Genomic DNA, 22,939 nt, shown 5'->3' with positions numbered 1-22,939 from the left:
ACCTCTCCTCTGTTCCAACCACCCCACCCCACCCAGTCCACTCCGCCCTTTAAGTTTAGGAAAGGGCAGGTCTCCTATGAGTATCAATAAAACATGGCCTATCAAGTTGCAGTAAGACTAAACATCTTTCCTTATATTAAGACTGGGCAAGGAGACCCAATATTTGTAAAAGAGTTGAGACATCTCCTGTTCCCACTGTTAGGAGCCCCACAAGAGGACCAAGCTACACAAGTGTACAATATGCAGAGTCTCTAGGTCAGGTCCACGCAGGCTTTCTGGTTGTCAGTCACTTTGAGCTTCTATGATCCCAGTTAAAGAGTTTTATTTTGGTGTCTTTTATCTCTTTGACTCCTGCAGTCTTTTTCTATTCTGCTGGATTCCCTGAACTCCTCCTAATGTTTGGGTGTGGGTCTACATCTATTTCTCAGTTGCTGGATGACTCCTTTTTGACAACTGGACTAGGCACCAATCTGGTCACAAGCGATAGCCTGATCTGCTATTGCTAGAAGTCTAAACTGGAGTCTTCCTTGTACATTCCTGGAAGATTCCCTTGTGCCAGGCTTTTACCTGATCTCCAAATGTGCCCCCCTTTCCAGTAATCTCTTTCATTACTCCCCCACCTCCCCCACGTGTGTCAAGAGTATTTGTTAAAATGACTTACAGGCTGTGGTTCAGCTAGTCCAACAGTGGCTGTCTATCAATAGAAGATCCAAGAATCCAGTAGTTGTTCAATCCACCAAGGCTGGATGTCTCAGCTAGTCTTCAGCATAAGCCAGAATCCTAAAGAAATAGGCTCCAGTGCCCATGAAGGAATGGACCTGCTAGTGAGAGTGAGAGTAAGCAGACAAAGAGAGAGCGAGCTTCCTGCTTTCTTGTTCTTTATTTAGGCTGCCAGCAGAAGGTGTGGCCCAAATTAAAGATATATCTTCCTACCCAAAGATCTGGATTAGAAATGGTTCTTCCCACTTCAAATGATTCAATTAAGAAACATTCCCTCATAGGTGTGGCTAGCCCTATGGGATTTAGTTAATTCTACATGTAGTCAAGTTGACAATCAGGAATATCCATCACATAGTTTTTTTGTGAAAATCATAAGATGTGACTCATTCAGGTACCCTCTAGATTACTGAAATACTTTTTAAAATATTTGTACTTACATTCATATATGGTTTTGGTTCAGAATAGTTTGCCTTGATTTTAGAACTTTGGAGTTTGTTTGCCTTAAAGTTGTTTTTGCTTCTTACTCTGGCACTGTATAGTGGATTGTAAAGGACCTTCCAGTAGATAGGTAGCAATAAACTGTGTACATATAGATATTGTTGCCTTCAGTCCTGGTTCCGGTTGCTGGCTGTTGAATATACCACTTTTCCTGTGTGAATCTAATTTCTCTCTGTGAAGTGTCTGCCTATATAATCTGAGTAAAAATTATTGGTAAACAAAATTTTGTGCATGAAAGGTATGGTCAGTTAATTTGAAAGTATAGTACTTATTTTCTGTAATGCAAATAACCACGACACCCCTCCACCCCCACCCCCCACCCCCCATTTTTCCTTTTTTTGAGACTGGATTTCTCTGTAACAAACCTAGGGCTGCCCTGGAACTCACTTTGTAGACCTGACTGGCCCCAAATTCACAGAAATCCACCTGTCTACTGCCTCCTAAGTGCTGGAATTAAAGGCATGCACTACCACCGCCCAGCATAAGTATGATTTTTTAAAAGTTACCTTCTTGGGTCAGTATGCAGTCCCACCTTAATATTATTACTTCTTCCCAAAGATAAACTCATCCCACCCCCGGTTTTTCGAGACAAGATTTCTCTGTGTAACCCTGGCTGTCCTGGAACCCTCTGTAGATCAGGTTTAACTAGAAGTCAGAAATCACCTACCTCTGCCTTTTAAGTGCTAGGATTAAAGTTGCTGGGCAACAAACTCTCTTTGAAGTATGATTGATTAAGATTTAAAAAAGAAAAAAAAAACACCTCCTCCAGTGGTAGTGGCACATACCTTTAATCCTAGCACTTGAGAGGCAGGCAGGTTTCTATGGTTCAGTGCCATCCTGGGCAGCACAGAAAAACCCTATTTTTGAAATCATCTCTCCCCCCCCCCCCCCCCCCCCCCCCCCCCCCCCCCCCGCAAAACAACAATAACCAAAAAAGTTATGTCTACCAGACTTTGACTAGACTACAGGGTTCTGGCATACATGACAGCCCAAAGAACCCACTGTTTTGTTTTTGGAATCTGATATGTTATAGTGAGCCCCTGCCATTGTCGATCCATTATTCTGCACGCTACAAGTGGTGAATGAGGAGACTGGGTCAGCATAGCATTTTAAAGGCAAGGCTGCTGAATGGAATAGGAAGTAAAAGTTTCTCAAGACAAACATCTTAAACTTCATTTTGTCTTGGAGCCTCAGTGAAGTTGAGGCCAGAAGTCCAGCAGCATCAGTAACTCACTAGATGTCAGTTCCTACTTCCAGCCCGAAAGACTGGATGTCAGGGTCACTGATCAGCACTATACAAGATGAAGATAATGGTCCCTGATCCACTGTATTTCTATATTTTATAGATAGACCTAAACATTTCTGACTACAAATCAGCCATTGTTTCTGAAAGCCTGTATCCCATAATGAGAAAAATATTGTCTCTGTTTGCAGTACAGCACACACAAACATAAGTCCACACAGGCACCAACAGAATGACATTCTTCATGTGATGGGTATATGCCTTCCAGTGTTTTCTATTTTGTTAATTGACTTTTGAGAAAGAACTTTTCTTCATAATTGCCAAAATTGGAAGCAGCCAAGATTCAGTGGTTGAATGGATAAACACAGCCAGAAAATAGAATATTATTCATCACTTAAAGCAAACCAGTTTTAACCAAGGAGAAACCACACATGCATATTACAGAGTGAAAGAAGCCCATCTTAGGAGCAGCAATATCATGACCCTGTAGTCTTGTCACCAAGACTGACTTAATTTGAATCTCCAGTACCTATAGTAGAAGAAAAGAACTGACTTCTGATCCCCACATGTGTGCAATGGCATGCGTGTGCACCTCCAACACATGCACAAGTAAATTAACAAAAATAAATAAATTAACCTGTCTTGAGAAACAGCATGATATAGAATTCTAGTTCTGTGACGTTCTGAGAAAGATAAAAACTTCCACAGCTATCTGACCAGGAGCAAGGGTCAGATGGGCAGAGCACAGAGGATGTTTAGAGAAGTGAAATTTGTCTGTACGGTATGTTGTAATAATGGATTTAAGTGATTATATATTTGTCAGAATTATAGAACATTCAGCACCCAACATAAACCCTAATGTAAATTACGAACTCTGGAGACTAGTGGTGACAGGTGGGATTGCTCTGGTGCAGAATGTTGATATATAGGTAGATAGATAGATAGATAGATAGATAGATAGATAGATAGATAGATAGATAGATAGATAGAGTTTACATGTGAGGTAGCAAGTATGTGGCAACTCTGTCTTTTGTACTCAATATTTCTGGAAACTTAAGATTGCTGTAATGGCTTGTCAGCAAACTAAAATAATTTAGGACTGAGATAAAGCATAGCTGTGTCTAAAGAGTTCTGACAACTGCACTGTGGTGGGTGGTACTGTATTTCTGTGAGTGAGATATGTCCAGAGGACTTGTAGCAATGTTGTGTGTGGGAAAGGGCCAGGGACATCAGGGCTGTTTTTGATTCTGTTGCAGTACTTGATATTTGGACACCATTATGTTCAGAATTTTAGCACCTGTTGTGGTGAGAACAAAACAGTACTAAATTTCTAAGATAGAAAGATGAGTAGAGCCTAGTGGTGGTGGCATAAGCCTCTTTGATCCCAGCACTTAGGAGTCAGAGGCAAGTGGATCTTTGAGTTCTAGGCCAGCTTGGTCTACAAAGCAAGTTCCAGGACAGTCAGGATTGTTACACAGAGAAACCCTGCTTCGAAAAACTGAAAAAGAAAATATGAGTAAAAAGAAGAAACTGGAGTTTCTACAGGAATTACTTTTGTTTATAAGCAAATAGGCAAGACACTATTGCCTATATATAGACTCAGTTGCATACCAATAGCTACCAGTAAGGTGAGGAGAGCAAAGCCAGGTGCTGTGACCAATAGTGACTTATGGCCTCCAGATCAGGAGCACGATGCTTAGACCTGAGCCCAGTCACACCCAACTCAACCTTATGACTTAGTGATCTCTTCTTTTTGTCTGTCATTCTTTCCTTACCCAAACCCTCAAGAGTTATTTTACTTTGTACTTAGAACTATATTGTTTATGGTGTACCTTTTATGCTGTTTGCCTCCAAGAGGACATGACCCTGTCTTTATAAAAGTTAGGAATCGGAAACCTGTGAGTTGTGGTCGTTCCTGTAGTACACATGCCATTTCTATATCCCAGGGCTGTCTGTTGTTCCTTGACTGCATATGTGGACAGCAGAATGGAGGGTAGTGTCGTATTCTCTGGGATTTGGTTCCCCACTAGAGAGCTGTCTAGCCTTTCCAGTGTCTGAGCAAGAGAGACTGTGATTTGTAGGAGATGCTTTAGGTATCATAGGTCAAGGAACACATTGCTGTCATTTCTCCTGGGCATTGCCACAGTAGGAAAGTTAGAAACAGATTTAATCAGGAAAAAGAATCTTACAAACGGTATTAACAGTGCACTCTACAGGCTCTAAAACTACAGTGAAACCTGTCTCAACAAAACAAAACCAAGAGTTTTCTGTTACTAAACAAGGAAAAGATGGTGAGCAACTTTGTAGAAGAGGTTTCAAAGCTTCTGCTTCTGGTTCTACCCTGGGGTTTCCTTACCTTAGCATGCCAGAATTTAAGAATTCCTAAAGAGACTACATCAGGCTTTAAGACTGATAATCCCAACTGAGGCAGATGGCAGTTTTTATTTGCTGTCTTATCATCTTCTATCTGTCCTTTCTCATTCTCCTAAATTTAACATATTAGAGTTTTGAAGGGCATTCATTTGGTTCATGTCACACAACACACTTAGAAGTTTCAGAATAATAATTGTAATATAACCAGGAACACTAACATCCCTGAAAAGAGAACTTTAGGTGTTTGTGTGTTACTACTGTATTGAGTAAGTGCTAGCTGGAGTGGCAGGTAAGTGTGTCCACAGATTCAGTCGTCAGTTCTTAACAGCACCACTAAATTATAGTTGTTATTAATAAAATGTACTCATTTAAAATTCTTAGATCAGTAGGTTTAGAAAATATTGATAGTTGAGAAACTACCACCAAAATCAAAACAATACAGTATCAGTCACCTAGAAGTCTCCTCATCTTCTGTGTTCTCTCCCTAACTTATATTCTGAAACAAACACCTATGATGTTAGAAAAATGTTTTTGTCCTGTGTTTCTCCCACAGTATCTCCCAGAAACAATTACTATGCTGTGCTTTCTCTCTGAAGCCAACTAGAAGATTCTGTCAAAGACCACTTCAGATATCATGCTGTTTTCACTCACACATTGTAGCTGCCTCATAGCCTGTGGGAGCTTTTTGTTCCTTTGTATTAATGAAGAGACATGGTGATGTGAACTGAGTTGAAGGATGTTGTTTGGATAGCTGTTGAAGAGTTTGCTACTCCTCCTTCTTACTTTCCCTCCTCTTCTTCTGAGACAGGGTTTCTCTGTATAGTGCTGACCGTCCTGAAAGTTACTCTGTAGACCAGGTTGGCCTTGACTCCTGAGGTGTGCACCAGCACTGCAGGGGTTTCTCTTCATCTGGGCTATAGGTCTGTGTGCACACAAGGTTCTGTTTTTTGGGCTAACTTCCTAGGAAAGCAGTTAAAGATGTGATGCAGTGCCCACACTGCTGTTCTCAGTGAGCATGCACCCAGTGAGTTTCCCTGGCTTCTCTGTAGTATTTGATAATGGTATTGTTGTTTAACTAAGTCATACAGGTGTACCTGGAGGTTTCTCTCCTACCTGCCAGTTCCCAAGTAACCACTCTGAGGCTTGATATTAATTAACTGTTTGGCCTATTAGCTCAGACTTATTAACTAGCTCTTCCAGTTGGGCGTTATCTCATAACTTGCTACTCCAACGGCTGCTGGCTTCTCTCTAACTGTGCCTTCTTTCTCCCTCTGTCTCTGTGTGGATTTCCTGCCTGAGTCTATTCTACCCAGCTATTTGCCAAACATATTAACAACATAGAGAGGGGCATCCCACATGACACAGGCACATGGTTTTTATGTGTATATATATGTGCGTGTTTTTCAGATGTCTCTAGAGACCAGAGGGAAACATTAAGTATTGTTACTCCAAAGCATTTCACCCTTTTCTTTCTCTTGCATTTTGATGGTAAGTTTCATTGACCTGGAACTGAATGGGTAAACTAGACTGACTTGCCAGCAAGTCCCAGAAATCTGCCTGTCTCTACTCCCTAGGTGCTGGGATTACAAATGCATGCCTGTTTGTTCATTTAAGAGAATGGGCCATGGGGATCAGACCCAAGACATTTTGCTCAAAAGACAAGCACTTTGTTAACTGAGCTTTCTTCTCTGCTCTAGATGTGATTTTGAATTTCATTTTCCAAGTAGTCACTGTGTGCTCATCCCCATCTCTTTAATAAAATGCATGTTGTCTTAGTTGGGGTTTCTATTACTGCATCGAAACACCATGACTAAAAGCAAATTGCGGAGGAAAGGGTTTATTCAGTTTATGCCTCCACATCACAGGAAGTCAGGACAGGAACTCAAGCAGGGCAGGAACCTGAAAGCAGGAACCGGTGCAGAGACCATGGGGGAGTGTTACCCACTCACTGGCTTGCTCCTCGGGGCTTGTTCATCCTGTTTTATTATGGAGTCCAAAACCACCAACCCAGGGGTGGCCCTACCCACAGTGGCCTGGGCTCTCCATCAGCCACTAATTAAAAAATGCCCTACAGCTGGATCATATGGAGGCTTTTTCTTTATTGAAGTTTTCTCCTTTCAGTTGTCTCTAGCTTGTGTTTTAAGTTGACATAAAAAGCCAGAACACCTGTGTTCCTCCTCTTCCTATTTTCTATTTTTCATTGTGCATACAATTCTGCTATCTGACCTGCGGTCTGTCCATGGATCTCCCTTGTCTTTTCATCCTTTACATCAAGTATTTTACAGAGCAACAGTTTTAAATTTCAGGATATTAAATTTTTGCTCTTTAGGTACTGCTTTAGGTGTCATGTCTGACTAAAAATTCTTCCTCTAATTCAGAAAGATTTTCTCGTTTTACAAGATTTTGCAGGTGGTGTTAATTCCAGCACTTGGGAAACTGAGGCAGAAAGATTGCAAGTTTGAGGCTAGTCTAAGGTACATAGCAAAATCTTGCCCCCCAAAACCAACCAGCTGGGCAAAACGTCTTTATATACTTATATTTTCACTTTGATTGGAGCCTTTTTTCCCCCTGTTTGCTTCATACTAATGGGTATGTGGAAACAGAAAAGAATTTTGTATTCTACTATCCTTCTGAACCCTGTTGTTTCCAGTTTTTAATGGATTCCTTCTGATTTTTCTGCATATGCAATTGTTTTTATAAATAGCAATACTTAAAAAAAGTTTGTTCTTCATGTATACTTTCAGTGTAGTATTAAGGGTGGTGGAGATGACAGGGAACAGGAAGTTGAAGGATGATGATGCTCTTTGCTGCCTCACCAGCTGTAGGAAGAAACTCTTACCGTTAAGCTAGAGTGTAGTTGTCCTTGAAGGGGTTCCACAAAGTGTCTAGGATATTCTTCATTTCCTGTTTTGCTGAGGGTTTTGTCATACACACTGAATTTTGTCACATGCTTTTTCTGTGTGGATTGTTAATATTATGTGACCTTTATTCTGTAGCCAAATGGACAACAGAGATTGGCTATGCTTTTCATGTCTTCAGACTTTCTTTTTTTAGACAGATCTCCCCCCGCCCCCCCTTCCTGGAACTTTATATGTAGTTCAGGCTGGCCTTGAACTCACAAAGACCTGTAGTGGAATTTTATTTGTATTTTAATAAATAAAGCTTGCCTGATTAAAAACAGCCCCACTGGTCAGTCTTACAGACCAAGCAGTGCATGCCTTTAATTCCAGCCCTACAGAGAATTATAAAACAAGAGGAAATAGCTTTCAGTCACAGTCTCATTCCGAGATTCCTGGAGACAGGATCTCCATGTCAGACAGTGGCTGGCTGTTTTACTTTTCTGACCTTCCAATTGAACCCCAATTTCTCTTCTCTGTGTTTTTATTAATTGTGCACCAAAAACCTGCCTGCCTCTGTCTCCTTGAGTGCTTTGATTGAAGGTGTGGGCCACTACTGCCCAGCTCAGATTTCTTTTATTGTAAGCAGTCCTTCACATTTCTGAGTAGACTTTGGACTGTACACATCTTTCTGCTACTTCCCTTGATATTACAGATACCGCTTCATGGTCTGCCTGTCCTCAGAATCCCACAATTCCTAGAAACAGTGTTCAATTCTTAGTTGCCCTTGTATACAGCTTTGATTTTCTTGTTTATGTGTTTGGAGGCAGTGAATGAATGGATAGTTGTAAAGTGATGTCTCCTTCATTGTCCTGTCTTCACATCAGCAGTGCTTTACTACCTTCTACCTTCTTCCAGCCTGCCTCTGGATTTGTGTTTTGTCTCCCCTGCTCATTTCCAGGTACTGCTAAGCTTTGGAAGGTATCTGTTGACTCAGTGCCCTTGATTTGTTTTCCATGTTTCCTGCAATTACTATTTTTAGTCATTGCATCACACCTTTAATTATGCATGCCTATATTTCTGTCTTTTCACATTTAGTTTCTTTCTGAATTCTTTCTGCTCTTCCTTTTACTCCCAGTCCTCTTTTTATCCATCTTTTCAGAGCTGTGCTTCCCTCTCATCAAGGGTAAAAGGTGCTTTTTCTGCAACTACAGTGGCTTGTTGTATACCTTGTACAGGCCTTGAATTGAGCTCATGTTGTTTTCCATGCGAATGTGGTTCCTAGTAGGGAACACAACCAGCCACAACTACTTGAGGGGAAATGGGTCTGACTGCAAGTCATTATCATTAGCTCCTTCTACTGTCTAGAGTCAGTCCCATCAGGGTGTAATATCTGCCATCTTTTCAGCATTGCTTATTCAGCTTTTTTGTTTTTACCTTTGAAAATGAAAATTTCATACTCATTTACAGTAAAATAATGATTATCTCGCTTTTTTTGTTTTTGTTTTTGGTTACGATTTTTTCCAAGACAGGGTTTCTCTGTGAAACAGTCCTGGCTGTCCTGGAACTTATTCTGTAGACCAGGCTGGCCTCAAACTCACAGAGATTCACCTTTCTCTGCCTCCTGAGTGCTGGGATTAAAGGCATATGCCACCACTGCCTACTCCCTTTTCTCAACTTCATTGTGCGATTAATTTCATATTATTTACTCTGCTGTTCAGTATTCTGATAACATTGTGACTTTGTTGCAGCATGCCACCAGTTTGGACCTTTTGGGTTTTGTTTTGTTTTGTTTTGTTTTCCAAGACAGGGTTTCATTCTTGCTGTCCTGAAATGCACTATGCAGACCAGAACGGCCTTGAACTCACAGACACCTGCCTGCCTCTAACTCCCCACGTACTGGGATTAAAGGCATGAGCCAATACATCCAGCCCATTTTGGACCCTTTATGAACACCAAGTACTGCCTATTAATGTGTTTGACTTGCATTTTTTAATGTATTCCAGATTAAATTGGTAGATTATAGGATAACTATATTTAATAAGAATAGTTGGTGACAGATTCATTCTATTGACTTATAATTCTGAATTGATGACTTTTCTTTACTGTGTCTTTACCAATACTCAGTATATTAGTTTGGTTTTTGTTTGTATTTTCTGGATAGTGAAGTTGAAAAGTTTCATCTACTCCCTTACCTTAGTCTTGTTATTGTATTGATTTGCAGTAACTATATATTCTGGGTAAGAGGGTTTTTTTTTTTTTTGCCGGCTCCATATATAGTAAATATTTCCAGTTTTGCAAATGACTTCTTTAATAGAAAAACAATCTTTTGAGTCAGAATTTTTCAGATTTCATTCATAGTAGGTTTATAAAAATAATTTATTTAAGCGATCTATTTTCAGTTTGTGTCCATTAGTGTCTGTGTGAGCCTGCCAGGAGCCCTAGAACTGGAGTTACAGATAGTCTTGAGCTGCCATGTGGGTGCTGAGAATTGAATCTGGGTCCTCTGGGAAAGCAGCAGGCGCTCTTAACTGCTGAGCTGTCTCTCCAATCCCTATATTATGATCATAACAGTAGCAAAATTACAGTTTTGAAGTAACAGTGAAAATAATTTCACGGTTAGAGATCAACAGGACCCGAAGAACCGTATTAAAGGGTCATAGCATTAGGAAGGTTGAGAACCACTGCTCTGTGGTTTCTGTTTGACTTTCCTACCTGAGTGTCTGTTCTGACTTGTTTTGGTGATTGGTTTTCTATTTCTTCCATAGATTTTTTTTTTTTTTTTGGTTAACCATAACAGAAAAGCAAACTAGGACAAGCAGTGAGTTTGAAAACCTTACCTCCATTCCATTGCCACCTTTTTCTTTCTTTCTTTCTTCCTTCCTTCCTTCCTTCCTTCCTTCCTTCCTTCCTTCCTTCCTTCCTTCCTTCCTTCCTTCCTTCCTTTTTTTTACAATGTTAGTACCATGGAATGCACACATAGTATCTTAACAGTATCTTGAAAATATGTTGACCTCACACACCCTGAAAAGTAGTCTATTGTGAAGCTTTAAGGACCCCTGCACCAGCAGAGGTTATAACAGACTCATAAAGGGCCAGAGAGACCACACAATAGGCGTCCTGGCAGTTGCAGTTAGGACAGCCTGACAAAAGGCCATGGGGCTGTGATGTAGCTTAGTATTTGGTGCATGCAAGAGACCCTCGGTTCTATCCTGTAACAAGAAAACAAATGGTGATGTTAGCTGCAGCTTAATAAAATGTTTGTCTTTTTGTTAATTTCTGAATCTTTTAGACTCCTTAGTGAACTTACTTGACTATACCAGCACTTGGAGTGGTTTTTGATTCTTGTTTTTTTTTTTAAATGGCCCTCTTGTGTTTGTGGACCCGAGGCTTCCTAAGCATGAACAGATTTATTTTGGAGTTTAAAATCCTGAATTCTCTGTACTCTGTCCTTGCATTGTGCACCATGTTTATGTTAGTGTTCCTCTTAACAGCTCTCTTACTTTTTATGGCTATATCTCCTATGGATGGCTGACAGACCTTCCTTGGTTGGTGGTGTGTGTAAATAGTATAAAGGCACTAGACTTATAGATGCCAATGATACTATTTACATCTGGACTTGCTTTTTAGATTTTATCAGCAAAGTTGAGAACAGCCTTCTCCCATCTTGTGAACATGGAGTTCCTCACCCTCTTGAAAATTCCCACAGACTATGGTTTTTCCACTTTGTCACATACCTAGTTTGGGGGGGTTCTTCTTTACCTTTGCTGTCAGAGAGCTGCCTATAGTTTTATTTCTGTGTCGTTGATTATTTCAGGGGAGTGGAATTTTGGGATGGTAGGAGGCTAATGCTAATCTTTATTCTATAGCATAATCTCGAGCCAGAGGGCTTCTGTTTTCACAGGGTGGAATGGAAGAATGCTTTGTGCATTCTTTCTTGTCAGAGCTAAGATCTGAGATAGAGAAGTTATTCACTTCTGGTGCTATTGCTGTGGAGCCCTTTGCACTGAAATATGTAGCTCATCAATAGAACGCGTGCCCAGCTTTGCTAAGCCCAAGTTTGTTCTGTACCACAGAACAAAATGAGTGCTGGGCATGATGGCACATACCTTTAGTTCCATCACTTAGACTGAGGCAGGCAGATCTCCAAGAGCCTGTTCTACTTGTGAATTCTAAGCTAGCCAAGGCTACTTAGTGAGACCCTGTCTATAAAAACAAATAAGCAAACAAACAAAAAACAACATCCAAAATCTTGGGTCTCAATATTTAGCTCCAGTTGGCCTCAATCTCCGCCTGCTTCTGTTTCCCACATGTTGAGATTAAGGTATGTACCACCAAGTTGGACCTTACACATCTCACTTTTATAGTAGAAAATGCAGACTGCAGAAATCACAGCTACACATGGAAAAAGACATGCTTTTTCTGACCTCATGCACTGAAGAGACATGGATGGGAGCACCCTGTTCCTGCTGATTGTGTGATCAGGCAGTGGATGGCCTGGCCAGCTTTGTGCCTTACTTTAAATAAATAAAGTTGTTTTTGTTGTTTGAGTTTCTATGCTTGTTAGCTTTTACCAGCTTGACACAAATCTGGGAAGAGGGGCCCTCAATTGAGGAACTGCCTCCATCAGATTGGCTTATGGGCATATCTATGGGGGCATTTTCTTGTTGCTCAATGTGGAAGGGCTTGACACACTATGGGCAGATAGGTCCGTCCCCCCCCCCCATAGTCAGTCTTGGGTTATATAAGAAAGCAAGTTGAGCAAGCCATAGAAGAAGCCAGTAAGAATTGTTCCTCCATGGTTTTTGCTCTTCAGTTCCTGCCTTAGCAGCCCTTGATGATGGACTGTATGAGATGAAATAAGCTTATTTCCTAGTTAGAGTGTTTTTCACAGCAACAAAACCAGACTACAACAGTCTCTTCAACCCAGGCTCCTTGCTATGTAGCCAGCACTGGCCTTAGATTGGTGATCCTCCTCCTGCCTCAGCCTTCAGAGTGTTTCTATTCCAGGCATAAACCATGATGCTTGCCTGACTCCCCCAAATAACTTTAGATAATGCTCTTAGGCTAGTTAAACATACGGTAAACTACTTCAAGCGTTATTTATTAGTTATAACAGAAAAATAAGATGAGATCTTGATGAGATTGTACAAGAGGGTCTTTGTGTGTATGTATTGTGGGGTGTGTGTTGCATCCATATGAGTGTGCAGATGTACACCCATGTATAAGTTAGAATGGCACATCCAATATCTTCCTCTGTCATTATTTTATTACCTTTAGACAGGGTATCTCACTGAACTGAAAGCTTAACATTTGGGCTATGTTTTGTAGCCAAAGATCTCCCAGGATCTGCCGATCTCACATCTGTATTCTCTCTTAACATGAATGCTAGGTTAGAGGCTTGCACAGCCATGCCTGACTTTTTATGTGAGTGCTGAGAATTCTATCTCAGGCCCTCATACTTTCAGAGCAAGTGTTCTTGCCCATTGAGCCATGTCCCCATCTCCCCCCACCACCACCACCACCAAAGGGCTTTAGATTTAGAAGCAATCTTTCCTACAGGGATAGATCAAAAGCATGACTTTAATAGAGACAGGAGGAACTAGAGAGTGAGGCTGCTATCTATAGGCTCAGATGAGTCAATCAGAAAGTGCTTTGACTAGCATGGCCCTAAGTGTCTTACTAAGGGAAAGTAGTCCAAAACAATGCATGTGGCTTGGCTGCCTGACAAAAAGGTTTTTATTTTGTTGTGTTATGTTACTATTGTTTTTATAATGCTTGGGCTTCCATGTGCTAGTTAAACTTTTAAAACATTGTGCCTTTTTTTGACACATGATAAATAATTTTTCTTTTATTTTGACATGAGGTCTCACTAAGTTGTCCAGACTAACCTTGAGCTAATCTGTAGCCCAAGTAGGCCTTGAACTTGTGATGCTCCTGCCTCACTCTCCACATAGCCTTGTATATGAAGTATAGGGATACATTGACTCTGAAAAATAGAAAACAAATGTTATTTTCCTTGTTGTCCTGTCAGAATAACTGAAGCTCCTGGTAGGGAGAAAACATGGAACACATGTAAGGAGTCTGGAAACATGTTCTGAGAGTGTTTCCACAGAGAAATCCAGAATGAGGTTTGAGGTGAAAAGCGTATTCCATATATAGGCACCAAAGACAGCTGCAAACCCACTGCCAGTCAGAAGACCCAACAGAGGAGGAAGGCAGGACAGAGCAGTCAGGCTCAGCTAGTTTGGATAATACTCTGAGGAAGGTCTCTGACTGCCTCTGAACTATCCTGAGTGGTTAAGATAGGGGTCTGTTGGCTTGTCCATGAGGGTTGAATGAGGGAGCTGTTGGCTTGCATAAGCATTTTAGGATTTCAAGTTACAGAAAATAAAGCATGTGTCTTAAGGTATTTTCAGAAGCAGAGACCAGAACCTCAAACCCAGATGAAAGATCTGTCTCCCTGAACATGGAGTAGGATCTTGAAGCTGCCTGCGCATCTTCTAGGGACTCCCTCGTAGTTGTCCTTTGCTTATGTCACTCTTATTTTATTTGAGAATTACAGATTTAACCAATATCTTTGGTGTTTTATGGAAAGTAGAGTGTTTCTCTTTCTACCTTCCACATAGTGGTGTGAAGAACAAGAAAGTTTTGAAGTTGATGAGTATCAGATGTTGGAAGTTGAGCTTATGATCTGTTGGAATTGAGGGCCAGGACACTCTCTGCTCTGGGCATTCACTGTCCTTGCTTGTCAGAAAAGACAGTATACAGAGCAAGAACAAAGGGCAGAGTCCCTGGGATCACTAAGCTCCATCTAATTGTGAAATTTTTTTCTATTTTAAATGGGTTCAGGTATCATGTACTCATGGCTGTCCCCCAGAATGAACTTTCAGGATCCTAACAATTCACTTTGTTCTCCTGTTGTGAGTTCTTTATCTACATTGCTCCCCATCATGCAGCATAACCAGTGTTCCTATTGATAATCTGGGGAATTGCCTCTTGAAATAGCCCTCCTTGCTCAGCTCTCTACCCAGGGTGAAGTTCCTGGCTACTAAGGTCAAAGCAACTGCACATCTTGGGTGAGCAGTCTGTTTGGTACCCCTATGAAATTGGCCAGATTTTATGCTTTGGTTTCAGTATTATTATTATTTTTTTCTTTTTAAACCTGCTTTCTCTTTTCTTTTGAAGCAGACAGTTGATGACGAAGCAATGGCAGCATAAATGAAGATCAAGTAAGGGGAGGAGAACGATGCCCAAGGGTGGGTGTTCTAAAACACCACAGCAAGAAGACTTTTCTCTCAGCAACGACATGGTGGAGAAACAAACTGGGAAAAAGGTAACACTTGGGCTCGCCCACTCCTTCTCTCCCTATTTTCATAAACTACATTTGATCCTTGGAGGGATCTCTTACTTAGACACAAGCTATACTCCTGTCTTAATGCAGGCTACTGCCCTGGCCTCCTCATCACTTCTTTGGTGGTGTCTTTGAACCCAGAACTAGCTTGACTCCCTAGGGAATAACAGTTCAACTATGTGATGGTGTGGAACACCTTGTACTTAACTACCAAAACCTATTACATCCCAAGTCTCTCCCCCTTCCCTCACTGCCTCTTGAGGTTTCAGTTTAGATGCCCTGCATCTTGCCTGACTGCTGTTTTTTTTTTTTCTGGTAAAGAATTCTAGAGAGCTTCTACTACCTTCTGGAGAGTGAACTGAGAGAGAGAGAGAGAGAGAGAGAGAGAGAGAGAGAGAGAGAGAGAGAGAGAGAGAGAGAGGGAGGGAGGGATCTATGTGTTGCTTGGCTGTCTTGTTTTGTGTGGAAACTTCTTATGGTCACACAAGTGATGTAAGTAGAAGTCACAGAACCCCCCCCTCCCAAAAATGTCTGTAAGAGACCAGGACCAAAATTAGGCTTGGGTTTCATGCAGCACCAAATAGATTTAAGGTGTAGATTGGGAAAAATAAAGATTGGACCTATCAATGGCCAGTCAGTGGCCAGACTGACAAAAGATGAAGAAGCTCTGCTCAGAATATTTAGTTCTTCTAGTGTGTGGATCTTAGAAGTTGTCATGGAAGAAGTGATGCCTGTCAGGTGTATGTCTCATGGCCTGACATGCAGGTGTGAACGGGTCAGAAGGTCTAATCAGGTCCCAGTGAGAGTAGTAGGCTGCAACAATCCACGATTAAAGCTGTAGAAATTAGGCTCTAACAATATGAAATTAGGCTCATAACAATAAATAATTCCCGTTGTTTCAGGTCCAGGATGTTTCAGGTTGGCTTGGGTTATTGTTAACTGAGAAGACACAAGTTGAGCTGTGCTGAGTTAGTATTGAGACTGCAAAACCTGGATTATGTATTGACTATGGGCAGTGTACATGAATTTGATTTAAGGTTTTTTGTTTGTTTGTTTTTTGTTTTCCAACAAGATAGCCATGTCTTATTTTTTGTTGTTGTTGTTTGATTGCTTACTTATACTATAATGCAAAGGGCCAGATCTTTTCTGGAGATTGATGGTAATTGTGAAATTACTGTGTGATGCTGCTGGCAGTGCTTAGCACTAGTGGATTTTTCCTAGTTCATCTGATCATTCAGGGTGGAACTTAGTAAGAGGATTCCATGATGTAGTCTCTAAGGAGAGTACGTAGGATCTCAGGAATCATGCGGGAGGACCTGCTGCTGACAGGACCCTACAGTGGCTTGAACTATTACCCTCTGAACTCATTTCCTCAGATACAGTTGCTTGTTGTCAAAAGCAACCATTTTTTTACATTTTTACCCCCATCAAGTGAATCATGCCACTTGATGTATTTGTGAAAGGAAAGAGCATGTGGTTCTGTTACATATTTTGCTACACACCCATTAGTGGTACAAGCTGGCATGTGGCGAAGATGTACTCAACACCTTTGCAACATCTAAACTGACATAGGAACCAGCAAATTCCCTGCCCTGTTGACCATGCTATGTTGAGAGCAATAGGGTTGCTTGTTGACAACTCAGCAAGAAGTGATAATCTCTCATTCCAGTTCAGAACCATTCTCATTTTCCTGTGACAGATGATTATCTGCATCTTAGCATAAACCCTCCGAAAAGAGAGTGAAAAGCAGCCTCTCCTGGGATTCTCCAAGGGCATTCTGAATCAGCTTCTTAGCTGAGAACCTATCTTATACAGACTTGGTTAACATAAGGAGGATCTTTGGGTGGGCACCTGCTATGCTTAATTGGGCCCCTCAAGGCTAGTACATCACTTAATTTAAGATCTCTCTGTCTCTCTCTCTCTCTCTCTCTGTCTCTCTCTCTGTCTGTCTCTCTCTCTCTCTCTCTCTCTCTCTCTCTCTCTCTCTCTCTCTCTCTCTCTGTGTGTGTGTGTGTGTACTGTGTATGCCATAATATTTAGTGGTCTTTGCAATATCAAAGCTCCTTGTCGAGCCCTAGTATTGCTCCACAACAAAAAAAAAAAACTAGTCATGCTTTGGATTCTTTCCCAAAACCATTCCTGGGACTAGCCAGTGCTGTCGAGCAGCAAATCATTAAAAACCTCAGTGGCTTCTCCACTTGGTCCCTTCTACCCTGTTCAGATCAAGCAGTGCCTGAAAGCATTATCCTCTGACAGTACTTTAGCTGTTCATTCTTAACCTCCCAGAGTCCTGTTTAGTCCCCACTTCTCCAGTAGTGACACACATGTTGTGGCTATAGGAATGCCAAACATTCTTGAGCATATTAGATCCTCAAACAGAAGTCCCCTGGTTGGCTTTTGTTCCACAGGTTCTCATCTTCTGTGGAAACAAGAGAAGAACCTCTTTTCCAAAGCAACATATCCTTAGACCCAAATTTAGAAGTCATGATACCTTTATAATATACATGCTGGTTTAGCTTAGCAGCCCATACAATGAAATCTCTCTCTGTCCTTAGCTCATTCATAGTCAAAAATTCAAATATATCACAATAATATACATAATCCGGACTCTCTGTGCATATTTCATCTTTAAGTGGCTTTTTTTACTCTATTACTTTTTAATATTTAATTTTCTTTACTCCTTTAATCTATGACTGTACTCTGTCTCTTTAAATACTTTACCTTTTTTTTAACCATTTACTTCTTTTCCAACTCTCTGTACTCTTTTTTTTTTCTCTCTTCCAAATCTACGTCCTTTTATCCAACACTAACCCATTTTGAGGTCTCTTAGATCTGAATCTCTCCTACTGTGTAACTGTAATTCTTTACTGTCCAGGAGCGCTTCTTAAAATGCTAAGTGCTTCTTAAAACTTAAACTGCATTATTAATAGTGGAAATATGGCACTGCCTGCTTGTCTTGCCCAGGCGGAGCCAGTTGTGCCTTTGAACAATGCAGACTGCCCCACTTCCAGGAACACAGCCAGTCCACGTTGCCACCAAGCAAGCTGCAGCACGCTACTCACAAACCCCATCCAAATGCTTGGTTTCCCAAAAGAGTCAGAGTTAGGGCTAGCAGTATCGCCCACAGCTGGGAAGCTGCCAAACTTGCCAACTACTACAGCTGAATCAGTAAGACCTCTCTTAAAGGAGCCACAGCATGCCACCTCAAGCGAAGCCAATCAGGGGGAGAGGGGGAATGCAGATAAACTTGCTTTTAGTGTCTAGAATTCCCTTTTAAGCCCTCTCGGGTTTTATGTGGGCTATCTGTATCAATTTGAAAACAAGCAGAAAGATAGCTATTATCTCCACTGTTGGAAAGATACCTAGTATTGTGCTGCCAGGTTTGGCTAGCACAGTATCAAGACTACAGAAGCAGATGTAAGAGATTGGAAAGGAGAGAATAAACTTCCTTTTTTTCCCCCAAGATATCTATAGGGAAATGCCCTAAGAATTTACACAAAAGCTATAAGACTTGCAATGCAAATCCTTTTTATAAAATTTACTTCTTAATATAATTAATGAAAAGTCATGGATTAAAATTGCAAAATATATTTACAGTTAGGTGTGATGGTACATCTGTAATCCTCTCAAAAGTATAAAGAGTTCAGGCTCAGGCTGTAATACATTAACAAAGTAAGACCCTTTCTTAAAAAAAAAATCAAAAACTCATCTTTCTCTTCTGGCCTTTGAGAGCATCTGCATTCATATGAATTATCACACACATACACTTATAAATGAAATAGATCTTGCCAGGCATGATGGTACACATCTTTAACTTTGAGGCTCAAGAAGCAGAGTGTGCAGATCTCTGTTTTTGATATCAACCTGGTCGTTTGAGGCCAGCAAGGAATTCAGAATATGACCTTGTCCTAGAAAGAAGAGGGTGGTAGGAAAGAAAGAAATCATTTTTTTTTAAAGTAGGCAGAGTTAATAAAATTGTATTTAATGAATTTTCAGAAAACTGCAGTGGGAGGGCCGCTTGTTTGTCCCGGCCACCCAGAACCGAAATAATCACACAAAACTGTATTAATTAAATCCTGCTTGGCCGATTAGTTCTAGCTTCTTATTGGCTAACTCTTACATCTTAATTTAACCCATTTCTATTAATCTATATATCACCACGAGGTCGTGGCCTACCAGCAAAGTTTCAGCACATCTACCTCCAGAGGCAGATCCATGGCGTCTCTCTGACTTCGCTCTTCTTTCTCCCAGCATTCAGTCCAGTCCTCTCCGCCTACCTAAGTTCTGCCTATCAACGGGTCAAGGCAGTTTCTTTATTCATTAATGGTAATCACAGCACACAGAGGGGACTCCCACATCAGAAAATTCATTGTCTTTTTAGGTGCTTCGCTTTCCACGTGGTACATAAATTCACCATAAAGCCATTGAAATCCTTGCAAGTTCACTTGGACATTCAAAGGACCTTTTGTAGTTAAAACTGCCTTGAAAGTTGGAGAACTTAAGCTCTGATTTTAATATAAAGATGCAGTAATAACATGTGTGGCATCAGGATCCAGTGACTAGAACAGAGTCCACTGAAGTGCGTGTCACAAAGGTGCTAGGGCTGCTTTTGAGGGGGTGAACTTCTCTACAAGAGTATGTAGAATGATTTGGTTCACAAATTTAGGTTGTTGGTGTCCTGTATAGTATTTTGCCCCTCTTGAATTTTCTTTTTTTTTGTTTTTTGGATTTGTTGTTTTTGATGTTTTGGTTGTTTGTTTGTTTTTTGCTTTTAAGGTCACTGGCCAGTGAATCAAAGTTCCAAATACATTGACTCTGTCCTGAAATTTCCTCTCTGCAGTTTTTATAATGAAAGTCATGGAATTGATTAAGGCAAGCTTTTCTGTATGTACCATGTGTGCACAGCCCAATACATTGGGTGAAAGGGGTCAGGGCTGTGGCTGTTTTAGGTACCATATTGTTGCCACTTTAACCATTTTTATGACATATTACAGTTTCACAGGAAATGTTGATCAGACTTGAAGTTCCAACTTACAAGTTGGAAGTAAACATTCTGTAACATTTACAGTTAGTCTCATTTCTAGCGGGGAATGCTCAGACTAGTTGGAACTATGCTGTCTTTTCACAGTTGCAGAACAAAATTTTGAGTCCAGATTCACTCTTTAGAACCTCATTTTTAAGCATTCATTCAGTTCTTTGTTGAGCTCTGAATGTGGCTTAGGTAGAGTGCCAGGTGTATTAGTATGACTCCCCGCCACCAATTTTCTTTTAAAGTTTTGTTTGTGTGGATGTGGCTTATGTTTTGTTGTTTGGTTTTTTGTTTGCACAGGGGTGGCAATGGAAGAGGCTCACACTTTCAGAGGGTTTAGTCTTCAGTCTTTTTGCCCCACATCTTTTGGAATGGATGAGGCAGAGAGAGCATCATAGCAAGAAGGCATGATGCTCACCTCTAAGTGGGAATAAAGGAGAGGAAGACAAGACAGACAAAACACTCTTAAAAGTTATACCTCCAATGACATGTTTCTTCTAATAGGCCTGCATCTGTCGGCTTTAATGTGAAAACTTTAAAGTGACACACAAATACAGCTTCTTTTTCACTAATAGTTTTTTTAAAAGCTTTTTTTAATTTTTAAATTATGTTTATTCATTTAAATTAGGTTTTATTCATTTTATCACTGAGTGTTTTGCTTTCATTTGTGTCTATGTATCATGTATGTGCTTGGTGCCTGCAGAGGTCAGAGAGGGGCACCAGAACCCTGGAATTAAAGTTCCAGGTATTTGTGAACCATGGTAGTGGCGGAAGTCAAACCCCAGTCTTCTGCAAGAGCAACAAATGTTCCTAACTACTGTCCCATCTCTCCAGCCCCTTCTATTTTGCTTTAAAATATGAATGATGTTTACCAGTCAGTCTTAAGTTTGCTGTGTTTGCAGAATGGCCTCTAGGTTCTATCATACCTCAGTGTTCATGTGCTCCAGCAGGTATGTGTTTGTGTCTTTTCTGATAAAGGATAGCACCATCTGTGAGGGAAGTCAGGGCCAGAGCCCCTCTCTGTGATGAGTGCTAGAGAGGCCAAAGACTCAGAACTGATTGTTCCATGTCCAGTCCAAGGTGTTGATTGGAATTGATAAACCTCAACTGTAGACTCCCTCAGGTCAGCCTGATTCTAGTTCTTCCTGGGTCTGGGTGTAGTGGTCACAGTGCTAACTGTTGCTTTGCCAGACAAGTTTCCCTTTATAGTGTAGATAACACACCTGCAACATTGTGAAGGGACCTCCTGCTCCCACCATCATGTTCTGTGTGCGCCTGGGTTTTGATGTTTAGCTATTCTTCACGTTTTCCCTGCCCCATGACTCCATGTTCTGTGTGTATAAATATCGTGTGACCTGAGCCTCAAATACAGACTTGCTTTTGTATGACACATTTTCAGAATCTACATGGTAGGTGTGCATGTGCAGTGTGTCTAGGTTCTAGACTTCTGGAGGGGGTGCATTGCATCTAATCCATACTGGGTTTTTGTTTTGTTTTTGTTGTTTGTTTGTTTAAAGATAGGTTTCTTTCATACCATGGCTGTTCTGAAACTCACTTTGTAGAAAAGGCCTCAAACTCACAGAAATCCACCTGCCTTTGCCTCCCAAGTGCTAGGATTAAAGGTGTTTGCCTCCATCACCTGGCCCATACTGATGTTTTTGATGAAACAAATTCCATACTTACTCATGACCAACCTGGCGTTGGCATGTACATGTGTTGTGGGTGTGTGTGGTGGGGTAGAGATAAGTGGCCAGAATTATAAAGCTCCTGGGTTATTACCCTGTAAGAGAGACCCTCCTTCTAGCCTCTTGCATAGTAGCTATGGTTAGGTACATAGATTTGAATTTTTCTTACCTATAGATATGCTACCTTCCAGTATCTCTGGCACGGAGTGAGGTAGAAAGTACGGGCAGAGTTCATTATATCACCCAGGAGCAGAACTGCAAAGCTGCAATTCAGCCAATGTTCAGTGGGCACAGAAAGGGGATGCAAGGTTGTTGGAGTCACTTGAGGGCTTAACCCTTGGACAAGGTGAGTGTGCACCTTTAGAGGCCCCTGTCAGCACTTTTTCCATATGAGAGTTACGATGAAGAGTTTGATTCCACATTGTAGGGAGAGTTCATTGTTCCTCGTTAATAATATTTCCTCTCGGAAATAGTATGGGACAGAAATCAACCTGCTCCTTCTTCATTTGCACAGCTTTCAGGATGAGCAGCATGTACTATGGGCCTTGGTCAATGCCAAACCACAGTCATCTTTATCTTTTTAGTCCTTGTCACCAACATAGCCTTCCTGGCTTTGCATATGTGGCCGGAAACAGGAGTGGCCGATAATAGCTCCAGAAACAGATTTGCTTTCTTTGGCCCATGAAGCAAAGTCATAACTGATTTGAGGAATTAATTTGGGAATTATATGTGAAAGTGTCACTTTCTTTTCTAGGATAAAGATAAAGTTTCTCTAACCAAGACTCCAAAGCTGGACCGCAGTGATGGAGGGAAGGAGGTGAGAGAACGAGCCACCAAGCGGAAGCTGCCCTTCACCGTGGGGGCCAATGGAGAGCAGAAAGACTCGGACACAGGTACCAGACAGGGGCCACTTTTCCCATCCCTTGCCCTTCCCGGTTAACACTGAATCCATGGAAGAGTCTTGCTGTAGCTGCTGCACCAGCCTTTGCAGTGATGGTTCCTCCAAGTTGAGCCCATGTCATTAACAGAAAAGCCTCATCTGAAGATATCAAACTTGCAAAGGTCCTTGTTCCCTGCTATATTTTCCAGAAGTTCATACAGAGCAAAGATGCAGGGCTACCAGGACTTTCCTGAGAATGAATAGATCTAAGATTCAGAACAGGAGTATACCTGAGTCTTTCCTGAGAATGAATAGATCTA

At 41.1% G+C, this 22,939-nt stretch overlaps 1 protein-coding gene across 8 annotated transcripts in view; it reads left to right on the top strand.

The window, feature by feature from the left end:
* Ankrd11 (ankyrin repeat domain 11) overlaps positions 1-22,939 on the top strand; it is a 152,082-nt gene that overhangs the window by 101,872 nt on the left and 27,271 nt on the right. For 5 of the 8 annotated variants that reach the window (XM_085681862.2, XM_085681856.2, XM_048437490.3 and 2 more), the window contains exons 3-4: positions 14,863-15,007; positions 22,494-22,632. In XM_085681862.2, the coding sequence (XP_085537988.2) occupies positions 14,921-15,007; positions 22,494-22,632 (226 nt within the window). In that variant the 5' untranslated portion in view covers positions 14,863-14,920. Of the gene's footprint in view, positions 1-14,859; positions 15,008-22,493; positions 22,633-22,939 lie in introns of those variants that run through there. The other 3 variants (XM_085681861.2, XM_085681860.2, XM_048437496.3) reach the window with 1 other exon arrangement.

This window comes from Myodes glareolus, chromosome 22, assembly GCF_982192425.1.
Source record: "Myodes glareolus chromosome 22, mMyoGla1.1, whole genome shotgun sequence".
NCBI lineage: Eukaryota > Metazoa > Chordata > Mammalia > Rodentia > Cricetidae > Myodes > Myodes glareolus.
The sequence above is the reverse complement of the archived record's forward strand: the minus strand, read 5'-3'. Positions and strand labels throughout refer to the sequence as shown.